This window comes from Leuciscus leuciscus (genome assembly GCF_965113295.1).
Source record: "Leuciscus leuciscus genome assembly, chromosome: 12".
Classification (NCBI taxonomy): domain Eukaryota; kingdom Metazoa; phylum Chordata; class Actinopteri; order Cypriniformes; family Leuciscidae; genus Leuciscus; species Leuciscus leuciscus.
Window position 1 is genome coordinate 35,720,225 of NC_138736.1, and position 13,082 is coordinate 35,733,306.

Sequence of the window (13,082 nt, forward strand, 5' to 3'; positions counted from 1 at the left end):
CCTGGAGGGCCACAACTCTGCACAGTTTAGCTCCAACCAGCTCCAACTCACACCTGCAAGGAAGTGTCTAGTAATCCTGAAGACCTTGATTAGCTGGATCAGGTGTGTTTGATTAGGGTTGGAACAAAACTGTGCAGAGCTGTGGCCCTCCAGGAATTGAGTTTGAGATCACTGTTATAGGCTAACGCCAGCAGAGCTGGCCAATTGACGCAAAATATGCAAATACTGAAACACCGTTGCAGTTATAATGCAAGTGCAGCGTCAATTCCCTTCAGAATCGAACAACGCTAAATAAATAGCGAACACGACGGCGAGCGTAATGTCTCGTTCCTTGCCTTTCAGGGAAACGAGGTTACGAAGACGTCCCTGGTTATGCGTTTGAACTGAAGTGTGTACCCGCGCCGAATTATATTCAACACCCACGGCGAAATGCCCGGAATAGCTTCCCACGCTGCCTGAAAACGACTGAGCGTGGGCTGATCTAAACCTGCGGTCATCGCCACTGCGGTCATGGCCGCTATGTGAGTGCTGGGGATAGTTATTGACCGTGACTCTGCGCTGCTCGAGGGCAGGGCGGGTAACACAGTGTGTGGTGCAAGAGGAGAAAAAAGCTCTGTTTGTGAAGTAGTGATTTGCTTTATTTTTGAAACAACATTCACAACATTTACATTCACAGAACAACTGCACGCGTCGCTCACAGAACTCTGAGGGACTAAGTGCACTAGAGCGCGCCGCTTGGACGCGGCGCCGGCCTGGACGCGGCGCCGGCCTGGTGCTTTTTCCTCCTCTTGCCCGAGCGGTCAGGACGACTGCTTGGGCCTGGCAGGGGACGCGGTGGGCTTTCTGCGCGGGCTCCTCTGCGTCCTCCTGTTACCCGCCCCTTGCCACTGACCGCTGTGGCCTTTACGGGCATCCTGTCCCGAGCGGGGCGCTGCCTGTCTTCTGGCCGCAGCCTGGGGTTGGCGGCCTGAGGCTGAGGACGAACGAGAGCGCGGCGGCGGCGGCGGCGGCGCCCTTCGAGGAATGACGTGGCTCATAGCCTTGGCCTTTTTCTGCGTCTCGGAGTAACGCTCGGTTACTTTCTCCATGGCGTCTCCGAACAGGCCTGCAGGGGAAATGGGCGCATTCAGGAGCGTCTTCCTGTCGGCTTCTTGCACGTCCGACAGGGTGAGCCACAGATGCCTGTGGAGGACCACGATGAAGCCCATAGAACGGCCGATCGCCTGGGCCGAGCGCTTCGTGGCCAGGAGCGCGAGGTCCGTGGCCGAACGGAGATCCCGGATGGAGTCAGTGTCAATAGAGGCGGCGCCATCCAGAGACTTCAGCTGCTTTGCTTGGAGCACTTGGAGAAGGGCCATAGCATGCAACGCGGATACCGCCTCCCCCGCGGCACCGAAGGCCTTGTTGGCCTGGTGGGCCGTAAATCTGCAGGCTCGGGACGGCAGGCTGCGGTCCGAGCCCAGGGCGGGAGCCGACGGGCAGAGATGAACGGCGGCGGTCTCCTCGACGGGGGGGATGCTGAGGTAGCCGTGGTCCCCCGCCTCGACCACGGGGGCAAACATGGCCTGGGTGGAAGTGAGGGTGCGCGCCGATTGCGGGGCCGCCCACGACTTCACCACGTGCTCATGCACGTCGGGAAAAAACGGTGTTCCCCTTTTTGAAGCGGCCTGACGGCGGCTCGATTGTAGGAACCACTTATCCAATTTGCTCTTAGATGGTTCATCAGGAGCTTTCCAATCGAGGTCCAGCTCCTCGACGGCCTTCGAGAGGATACGGAAGAGCTCGTCCTGCAGGTCCGCAGGGGTGTCCTGCTCCGCGGCCGCCAGCGGTGCGGCCTGCTCTGCACCCCAGTCGTTCTCGGAGGCCGACAGCGACATGGAGTCGTCCCCCTCACTCACCCCGAAGGAAACGAAGTCAGCGACGTCGCGAGGGGGATGAAAGGTGGGGTAGGGGAAGCTCACCGGGGAGCGAACCTCGACTCTGCGGTTGGGGGGGGCTACCAGCGGCTCAGAGGCGGCGGTAGGCCCAATCCCCGCTGCTGCGCGAGCTTCCTCCCTCCTGGCTCTGAGGGCTCGAAGGGATAAGTCCGCGCAGAGGTCGCAGGACCCTCCGTCCCCGAGGGCTGACTCAGCATGGGCCAGCCCCAAGCACGCGATGCAGAACAGGTGCGTGTCGGTGGGGGCGATGGGGCCCGAGCATAGGTTGCAAGTAGTTGCCATCGGATGCAGGAGACAGTGCGAGTATCTCTCAACTTCAACGACGACGAATATAAAATCCAGAAGTTGTAGTATCAGCTTTCTAGCACACGATTTAAGCGTGAAGAGAGAGATTCTGAAGGGAATTGACGCTGCACTTGCATTATAACTGCAACGGTGTTTCAGTATTTGCATATTTTGCGTCAATTGGCCAGCTCTGCTGGCGTTAGCCTATAAGATTTCAGCGGAAGTGAAGGATGAGAGGAGTTCCCATATACGACATCCGTAATGTCGAGTTCCGTAGCCTTGATAGGGAACTATAACGTTACCTAGGCTACTTTCACTTTTAAAAATTCATCATAACCGCGCGCGCGATCTGCTTGCAGTCGTCGAGATGGATGCTGAGGAGTTGAAGAAAAGAATAGCTAGTGGAGATTGTAAAGTTGTCGACAATACGTCATCAAAAATCAAGTCCAGTGTGTGAGAGAAATTTGGAGTTATCTGAAGAAAATATTGTGAAAGGCTTTGCTGCAAACATTTTCGTGTTGGATAGCCGCAAATGTGGAACTTCATCCCTGAGGAAGCACGCAGATAACTGTGGTAACGAAGCAGTTCTATCGAACGGTATTTTTCATATTTAACACTGTTAAGTGTGTGGTGTGCAGAGCGTGTTTGAACCCATAATGGTCAGATGTAGGCTAGACGAAATTGCGTGGCATATAGTGTTGTAGCCGCGACTGTTCGATTGGTAAAATGTTATAAGGCTACTCAGTTTTGTGGTAACGTTAGCCATGTTCTTCATGTATCGGCCTTTTGACAGCTTCGGCTGAAGTTGTCCTTGTGTTAATTGTCGTGTAATAACTTCTGTATGAGTCAAGTCAAGTCAAGTCAAGTTTATTTGTATAGCGCTTTTCACAATACAGATTGTATCAAAGCAGCTTCACATTATTAAATTAAAATAATACAACAAAGTTTGTTTCAAGAGGAATTTATTGATTGATAAAATTAAATTAAATATCCCCAAAATATCCCCAACTGAGCAAGCCAAAGGCAACAGTGGCAAGGAACCGAAAAACTTCATCAAGTGACCTAATGGTGTCCTAAAACTCCATCAGGTGACCTAATGGAGAAAAAAAAAACCTTGGGAGAACCCAGGCTCAGTCGGGGGCCAGTTCTCCTCTGGCATTTATGAGCTAGAGGCCGGATTGCAGTTTGAACTGTAGGATTATATGAATGCCTGGCTGAAGAGATGCGACTTTAATCTAGTTTTAAACTGGGAGAGCGAGTCTGAGCAACGAACAGTATCAGGAAGACTATTCCAGAGTTTTGGAGCCAAATGTGAGAATGCTCTCCCTCCTTTGGTGGTTCTGGATATCCTAGGTATGACCAAAAGCCTTGAATTTAGTGATCTTAAAGAGCGCGATGGATTATAGGGTGATAGAAGATCCGTTAAATAGACTGGAGCTAAGCCGTTTAGGGCTTTATAAGTCAGTAGCAATACCTTGTAATTAATACGGAACTTTATAGGTAACCAATGCAGTGATGATAAAATCGGTGTTATATGATCATATTTTCTTGATCTAGTAAGAACTCTAGCGGCGGCATTTTGGACTAACTGTAGCTTGTTTATTGAGGATGCAGGACAACCAGCTAGTAAAGCATTACAGTAATCCAGTCTCGAGGTCATGAATGCATGAACTAACTTTTCTGCATCAGAAACTGATAGCATATTACGTAGCTTAGCAATGTTTCTAAGGTGGAAAAATGCTGTTTTTGTAACATATGAAATATGATTTTCAAAAGACAGGTTGCAATCGAGTATGACACCCAGGTCTTTTACTGTAGAGGATAAAGTAACAGGACATCCTATGATGTTAAAGTTGTATTGTGCGAGGTTTTGTGGGCGTTTTTTTGAACCGATAAGTATTACCTCTGTCTTGTCTGGATTTAATAAAAGAAAATTACGGGTCATCCAATCTTTTATATCTTTAACACACTCTGTCAATTTGGAAAATTTTGCGTTTTCATCCGGCCGTGATGAAATATATATTTGAGTGTCATCAGCATAACAATGGAAACTAATTCCATGTTTCCTTATAATATTTCCAAGTGGCATCATATATATTGAAAATAACAGAGGGCCTAATACAGATCCCTGCGGCACTCCATAGTTTACTGGAGTTATGATCGATTTTTCTCCATTTAAATAGACAAAATGGTAGCGGTCAGATAGGTATGATTTGAACCAGCTTAGTGCTTGTCCTTGAACACCAGTATAATTTTGTAGTCGATCTAAGAGTAATGTATGATCTATAGTATCGAACGCAGCACTAAGATCAAGTAAAACTAGTATTGAGATACAGCCTTGGTCAGAAGCTAAAAGTAAATCATTTGTGATTTTAACGAGCGCAGTTTCAGTGCTATGATGCGGTCTGAATCCAGACTGAAACTTTTCATAGATCTCATTTTGTTGCAAGAAAGAGCCCAGTTGAGCGGACACCACTTTTTCTAATATTTTAGACATAAATGGAAGATTTGAAATGGGTCTATAATTTGCTAGATTATTATGATCTAATTGTGGTTTCTTAATGAGAGGTTTTATAACTGCCAGTTTAAATGTTCTTGGAACATGACCTAAAGATAAAGACGAGTTAATAATATTGAGGAGAGGATCTTCCACTACAGGTAACACTTCTTTCAGTAGTTTAGTTGGTATAGGATCTAATAAACATGTTGTTGTTTTAGATGAAGTGATAAGTTTATTTAACTCTTTTTGTTCTATAGTTGCAAAGCACTGTAATTGTTCTTTCGCGGTGATAATTGAAGCTGAATTATAAGGCGCGATTGAAGATTGAACGTTTACAATTGTGGTTCTGATGCTTTCTATTTTCTCAGTGAAGAAGTTCATGAAATCATTACTACTGAACTGTAACGGGATATTTTGTTCGGGTGACGTCTGTTTATTTGTTAGTCTAGCCACGGTGTTAAATAAAAACCTTGGATTGTTTTGGTTGTTTTCTATTAGTTTGCGGAGGTGCTCAGCCCTGGCCGCTTTTAGGGCCTTTTTATAACGTGACATACTGTCTTTCCACGCGATTCTAAAGACCTCTAAATTAGTTTGTTTCCATTTACGCTCTAAAATACGCGTTTCTCTCTTTAAAACATGCGTAGTATTGTTATACCATGGTGCTTTATTTTTCTCTCTGACCTTTTTTAATTTAATAGGTGCAACCACATCCAATGTTCTAGAGAGAATGGTGCTCATAGTGCTAGTTAGTTCTTCTAGTTCATCTGTTTGTTTGGGTTCAGGCAGCAGCTGAGACAGATTAGATAAGCAATTTGAGAAATTATCTATGGTGGATGGGAGGATTGTTCTGCCTGGTTGATAACGCGACGCCGCATGACATATTACAGCAGTACGTAATATGCAAGTTACCATGTAGTGATCAGTGACTTCATCACTTTGTGGAATGATATCTATATCGGTTGGATCGGTTCCATGTGATATAATTAAATCGAGTGTATGATTAAGACGATGTGTTGGTCCGGTGACGTTTTGCTTGACCCCAAATGAATTTAATAAATCTGTAAACGCAGCTCCTAACGCATCATTTGGATTATCTACGTGTATGTTAAAATCTCCAACAATTAGTGCTTTATCGACATTGACTAATAGGTCTGAGAGAAAATCTGCAAACTCTTTTAGGAAATCAGCGTAAGGCCCTGGCGGTCTATATACGGTAGCCAAGGCTAGAGATAATAGGGATGTTTTTCTAACATCTAAGAGCGTAACATTTAGTACAAGTACTTCAAATGAAATAAACTTATAACCCGTTTTCTGGGTAACATTTAGAATATCTTTATAAATGGTTGCAACACCTCCGCCACGACCAATCAGACGGGGCTCATGCTTATAACAGTATCCAGGAGGAGTAGACTCATTAATACCGAAATAATCATTTGGTTTAAGCCAGGTTTCAGTAAGGCAAAGTATATCGAAGCTATTATCTGTGACTATTTCATTTACAATAACTGCCTTAGGTGTGAGTGATCTAATGTTTAGAAGACCTAGCTTTAGAAATAGTTTTTGTTTACTAATAGCAACATTTTCTGTTTTAATAACAATTAGATTTTTCCTAGATCCTGCATTAGATTTATTATTTGATCTCACTAAACGAGGAATAGACACGGTTTCTATGCAATGTTCTACACTAGTATTTATATCAGTTGAATTGGTGCAGCAGAGACTATGATTTGGACTTTTGGTTACTAGTCAAAGGGTATTTAACATTTTGGAGATGTTATCTGACAGAAGATCCGCTCCGAATCTGCTTGGGTGTAAGCCATCAGCACGGAAAAGCCTAGGACGCTCCCAAAACAGATTCCAATTATTTACAAAGAGCAGTTTCTGCTCATTGCACCATGACATTAACCATTCATTTAGCGTATGACCTGGCAATAAACATTTTTGTAAGTGTGTCTATAATGTGATAGTCTAAACTGATTTTATTTCGGGTGTGGGTCGGGTGCAGATTTTAATTAGTGCTGCTGTCGGAAAACGGGTCGGGTGCGGTTTTACAAAATCGGACCCGTGCAGGATCTGGTGTACACATAAATCTCTGACCCATCGTCGTCTTCTTCGTTGAATATATGTCGCTCTACATACGTCATCTGGCATAATTGAAACGATTGGCTATGAGCTACGTACAGGCGCATTTGATAGGCAAGGCAAGGCAAGGCAAGGCAAGTTTATTTATATAGCACATTTCATACACAATGGCAATTCAAAGTGCTTTACATAGAAGAAATTAAAATAATAAAAAGAAATAAGAATAATTAAAACAGTTTAGCAAAATAAAATGAAATACAATACAGTACAGTCGGACGAACAGCGGCACAGTGCTCATTCAGTAAATGCATAGCTAAACAGAAGTGTTTTGAGTCTGGATTTGAATGTGACCACTGTAGGAGCACATCTGATCTCTTCTGGAAGCTGGTTCCAGCTGTGGCTGGCATAATAGCTAAAAGCAGACTCACCATGTTTAGAATGAACCCTTGGTATTTCTAGCTGATATGATCCTAATGATCTGAGTGATCTGTTGGGTTTATATTCAGTGAGCATATCTGCAATGTATTGAGGTCCTAGGCCATTGAATGATTTATATACCAGTAATAATACTTTGAAATCAATCCTAAATCTAACTGGGAGCCAGTGTAAAGACCTGAGGACTGGTGTGATATGTTCATATTTTCTGGTTCTGCTCAGAATCCTAGCGGCAGCGTTCTGTATGAGCTGCAACTGTCTTATGGTCTTTTTGGGAAGGCCAGTGAGGAGTCCATTACAATAATCCACCCTGCTGGTGATGAAAGCATGCACAAGTTTCTCTAAGTCTTGTCTGGAAACAAAGCATCTAATTCTTGCAATATTTTTCAGATGATAGTATGCTGATTTAGTTATTGCTTTGACATGACTACTGAAACTAAGGTCTGACTCTAGTGTCACACCAAGATTCCTGACTTGATTTTTAGTTGTTTGACCCCTAGAGTGAAGGTATGCGTTCACCTTGAGAACTTCATCTTTGTTTCCAAACGCAATAACTTCAGTTTTGTCTTTGTTTAATTGAAGAAAGTTTTGACACATCCAACTGTTGACTTCATCAATGCATTGGCACAGGGAGTCAATGGGGGTGTAATCATTAGGCGATAGGGCTAAGTAGAGCTGTGTGTCGTCTGCATAGCTGTGGTAAGCAATTTGGTTGTTTCTCATTATTTGGCTCATTGGGAGCATATACAGGTTGAACAGGAGTGGTGCAAGAATTGAGCCTTGAGGGACTCCGCATGTCATGGATGTCCACTCAGACTTATGGTCTCCTATACTCACATAATAACCTCTCCCATCTAAGTATGACCTGAACCATTTTAGGACTATCCCAGAAAGCCCCACCCAGTTTTCCAGCCTGTCAAGAAGTATGTTATGATCGACAGTGTCAAATGCAGCACTGAGGTCGAGTAGTACCAGCACTGATAATTTGCCTGAATCAGTATTTAAGCAAATATCGTTTATTATCTTTATGAGCGCTGTCTCTGTGCTGTGATGCGGTCGGAAACCAGATTGAAAATTATCAAAGTATCCATTCGAGCTTAAGAATTTGTTCAGCTGATTGAAGATAACTTTTTCAATGATCTTGCCTATGAAAGGAAGATTTGAGATCGGTCTATAGTTGCTTAATATGGTCTTATCCAGATTGCTCTTTTTCAGGAGGGGCTTGACAACTGCAGTTTTCAGGGAGTTTGGAAAACTCCCAGAGAGAAGTGAGGCATTTACCACTTCTAGAAGATCTGCTTCTAAACTGTTTAGCACACTTTTGAAAAAAGATGTGGGAAGTGTGTCAAGAGCGCATGTTGATGTTTTAAGGTGCTGTACGGTTTCTACCAAAATTTTGCCATCCATTTTTTTTAAATCAGACAAAGTTACTTTTTCAGGTGGTCTGATCTGTCTGACCCCAGCACAACTCAAGGATGTGCTGATCACCTTTCTGATATTATTGATTTTGTCAGAGAAGAAAGAAGCAAACTCACTGCACTTGCTATTTGAGAGCATTTCACTGGGAATCTGGCTTGGGGGGTTTGTCAGTCTCTCTACAGTAGCAAAAAGAGTGCGTGTGTTGTTTAAATTGCAGTTTATAATATTTGAGAAGAAAGTCTGTCTAGCTTTGCCTAGTTCCATATTGAAAGCATGAAGGCTGTCTTTGTAGATGTTATAATGGACTACAAGCTTTGTCTTCCGCCACATGCGCTCTGCTTTTCTGCATTGTCTTTTCATATTTTGCACTGCTGTTGAGTTTCTCCAAGGTGCTTTTTGTCTGCCACTCTTCTTCCTGACTTTCACAGGAGCAATATCATCAATTGCACTTTTGACTTTTGAGTTAAAAGAATCAAGGAGAAAATCAACAGAGTCAGCAGATATGCTTGGTGTTAAGGATATAGCCTTCATAAATAGTACACTAGTGTTCTCATTTAAGCATCTCTTCTTGACAGACACAGATCTAGCTTCAGTGGCAGGAGAGATCAATATATCAAAGAAAATACAGAAATGATCAGACAGTGCTACATCCTTAATAACAATCGATGAGATGTTTAGACCCTTACTGATAAGTAAATCTAGAGTGTGTCCATGATTGTGTGTGGGTCCATGTACATGCTGAGTCAGATCAAAAGTTTTTAAAACAGTTTTGATTTCTTTTGCCATATTGTTTTCTGCATTATCTATGTGAATGTTAAAATCTCCAGCAATGGCAAAACAGTCAAACTCTGAGGTAATTGTTGATAACAGTTCTGTAAATTCCTCAGCAAAGGCTGGAGAGTATTTTGGAGGCCTGTAAATAATGATGAGTAAAATGCGTGGAGCACCTTTTAATACAATACCCAGATATTCGAAAGACGTGTAGTTCCCAAATGATATTTGTTTACATTGATAGATATCTTTAAAAAGAGCAGCTAGACCCCCACCTCTTTTAACAGCTCTGCAGACACTCATAAAAGTAAAGTTAGGAGGGGATGTTTCATTGAGGATTGTTGCACTGCAGCTGTCTTCTAGCCAGGTTTCATTTAGAAGCATAAAATCCAGGTTGTTTGTGGTTATTAAGTCATTGACTAGAAGTGATTTATTTTTAAGTGAGCGGATGTTTAAAATTGCTAACTTAACAGTCTTACTTTTTTTCCCTACACCAATCTTAGTTAGACGTGCAATAGGCACCAGATTAGTTGAGTTTGCTGTACGGCTATTGAAGGCCTTAGACTTTCTATCTTGTAATAGAACAGCAATAGAGAAAGATACAGGCACACTGGGTTCCCGCTTGTTCTGTAAACATTTGAGAAAGTTACTGTTATCAAAGCGGGGACCCGACACACATCACTGAGAGCTGGTATCAGTTGTTTTTGGTTCACCTCGAGCAGATGGAGGAGGGTGTGGGCCCTGGCGTTGTGGCAGAGGCCGAAGAGCTCTCACAGAGGCAGGGGGAGGGCGAGCTGGGCCTGCAGGCTTTGGTGGTAGCGGTGCCCGACGTTTTTTGGTTGATATCTGGGGGCTTGCAGCAAAAGAGTGTGATAGTCTGGTTCCAGCATGCACCAGTTCTTCCATTTTCTGTGAGAAGCACAGAAGTGGAGTTGCTGGCGAGAGGGAGAACGTGTGTGGTGAAAGGGGCTGTTGCTCTGGTGTTATAGGAGGCTGTGATATGCTGTCCTGGCTTCCCTGGCTGTTTTCCAGGAAGTCGTCCTTGGGTGCTGAATCTTGGAGCAGTTCTGATGTGTCTGTCTGTGGTGAGCTCTGTGGGCATGGCTCAGCTGAGATTGTGTCCGTGAGCAGAGGTTGTTGTGGCTCAGTGGTGTTATCATTGTCCTTGTGTGATATGTCAACATCATGTCCATTCTGAAGTGAAGTCCTGTGGTCATTCATACTGTGTCCAGGTGTGTGTGTGCCATACTGATTGAGTAGATTGGCACACACTGCAGAAGGATGATTGAGGGAGAAGTAGATATTGTCCTTTAACACTCTTGAACCAAGTTTGTTTGGGTGATGGCCATCCCGATGAAATAGTTGTCTCTGACTCCAGAAGAGATTGAAGTTGTCAATGAAGGAGTAAATCCTTTTATATTGCAGGTTTTTTGCAGCCATGTATTAATCCCAAGCAACCGTGAAAACCTGTTTGTCCCTCTTGCTGGGAGTGGTCCACTGATGAATGTCTGAACTTTCAGTTTTTTAAGTGTTTCAAAAAGTTCATTGAAATCCTTCTTAAGGAGTTCTGACTGCTCTTTATGAATGTCATTCTTCCCCACATGAATGATGAGTCGATTTGCAGTCTTATGATTCATTAGAATGTTCTGAAGTTCCCTGTTTATATCAGAAGTTGTTGCTTGTGGAAGGCAGCATGTAGTTGTATCCCTGCTGCTAATGTTTCTGATTATGGAGTCCCCCAGTTTAAATGATAGACATTTAAACGGCCAATAAACGGCTCTGGGCATTCGTAAACCACGCCTCAAATACGAGAAAATGTGGTTCCCAGACCACGTCTCAAAGAGAAAGAGGTCTGACGTTAGGCAGGCTAAGCTCCTGGAGCAAATTGTGAAACTCCTGAAACGCTCCGGAGGGTCTGGCGGACCCGAGTACAGCGACGATGTCCCCTAGGCAGCTGTTTCTGCTATCCAGAGCATATATGAGCGGTAACTCTCTCGATTAATGCTAATGCTAATGCTCGATAAACATCTAAAAAAGATGGCCGCCAAAGGGTTTCAAAACTTTCGCCTGCGGATTTCGCCTCTGACGCGCGTCAATTTCGCTTCAAACTTTTGTTTTTACGCGGGTCAATTTCGCTCTTGACGCGCGAATTAACACAAAGTGGTCAAGCGTATAACTAGACGCGGCAGGCGCGAATTTGACGCGCTATGCGCGTTGTGCACACGCTACATTGATTATGGCCAAGCATGCGCCCTTAAAATAGCATATGAATAACATGCGCAACGCGCCACTGACTTTAAACTCGTTTTTTTCGGTCAGTGGCGGAATTGTTTTCTAAACCTGTAAAATAGCATGAGGGAACGTTTGCGCCGGAACACGCCTCCTCTTTGCGCTGAACCGCCCCCGGGAGCGCAAGTGTATTTCTTAGTTAACCGACGTGCTTCTGTGGAGGGAAAAGTCCGCTTTGCGCGGGTGCAAAATAGGAATGATACATGCGTCGGTGTACAAAGTCAATTGCGCTGGGTGCAAGATAGGGCCCATTAAATCTACACAAACTAAATGTGTCAGAACAACAAAGTGCTGAACAAAAAAACACGCTGTTTCACATGTGATTGGCCATTTACATTCAAGAATACAATATATATTTTTTTTTACTTATGTAATCATAAATGTGTGTGTGTGTTGTTCTTTATTTATAGACTCAATTGATGATCCAAGACACACAGCAGATGATCCAGGACAGAATCAAGAAAATTCAAGACGTCAAACACTCAGCGGAAGTCAGAAAAGTGAGTGGTTGTGAGTGGTTGTGGGTGGTTGCCAGGGGGTTATGGGAGTTTGTTAGATGGTTTCTTACTGGACACATAATTAATTAGGGGTCAGGCACCTCCACACACATCCACTGGACACTAGGTGGCACTATAATTAGTACATTTGTACTTTAGTTCAGAACATCTAAGTTGCCATTGGGGTGCTACAACTGAAAAACTATTTTAAAGGGGACCTATTATGCCCCTTTCCCCAAGACGAAATATAAGCCTCAGGTGTCCCCAGAAAGTGTCTGTAAAGTTTCAGCTCAAAATACCCCATAGATCATAGATCATATATTCTAAATCGCGCGCAAGGCACGGGTCGGGTATTGGTAAATATAATGACCGCTCACGGCTGTCAACGTTTTTTGTGCCTCTGATTCATGTCTTCATGTCACTCCGCAAGTAGTCCATTCATTTGTCACGATGGAACTTCATTCAAAGCAGAGCTCCACCAAAGAGCCTGCACTCGTTGCGGAAGGTTATCTAAAGTGTGCTAATAATTTTGGACGTGTGGGGTGAACTATTTATTTTCTTAGCTGAAGCCGACAACAGGACAAAATAAATGTAATGAGAGACATAGTGGAGTTCCTATTTTCATTTGACAAGTATAATAAATTCTGTAGTCTACCCCTTACATGACCTGGCAAGTGACATATCTTATAAAACGCATAAGAATAACTCGCCTGACTTGGTTAGAAAATACTGCCTCTAGAGCCAGCTGCGCAACGAGAAAATTTATTAGCATGATCAGAATAGCCTACGGAAGCCCTGAACTGCAACAAAAAAAGAAGAAGAAGAAATCCGAAAAAAAAAACGAAAAAAAAAAATGTCTGTCAGCCA

General features: G+C 43.7%; 1 protein-coding gene across 4 annotated transcripts in view; it reads left to right on the forward strand.

Annotated features, from left to right (window-relative positions):
* The window catches only part of LOC309511137 (E3 ubiquitin-protein ligase TRIM39-like), an 86,787-nt gene that overhangs the window by 65,565 nt on the left and 8,140 nt on the right, over positions 1-13,082 (forward strand). For all 4 annotated transcript variants that reach the window (XM_082186223.1, XM_082186226.1, XM_082186225.1 and 1 more), the window contains one exon: positions 12,129-12,218. In XM_082186223.1, coding sequence (XP_082042349.1) covers positions 12,129-12,218 — 90 coding nt within the window. The remainder of the gene's footprint in view (positions 1-12,128; positions 12,219-13,082) is intronic.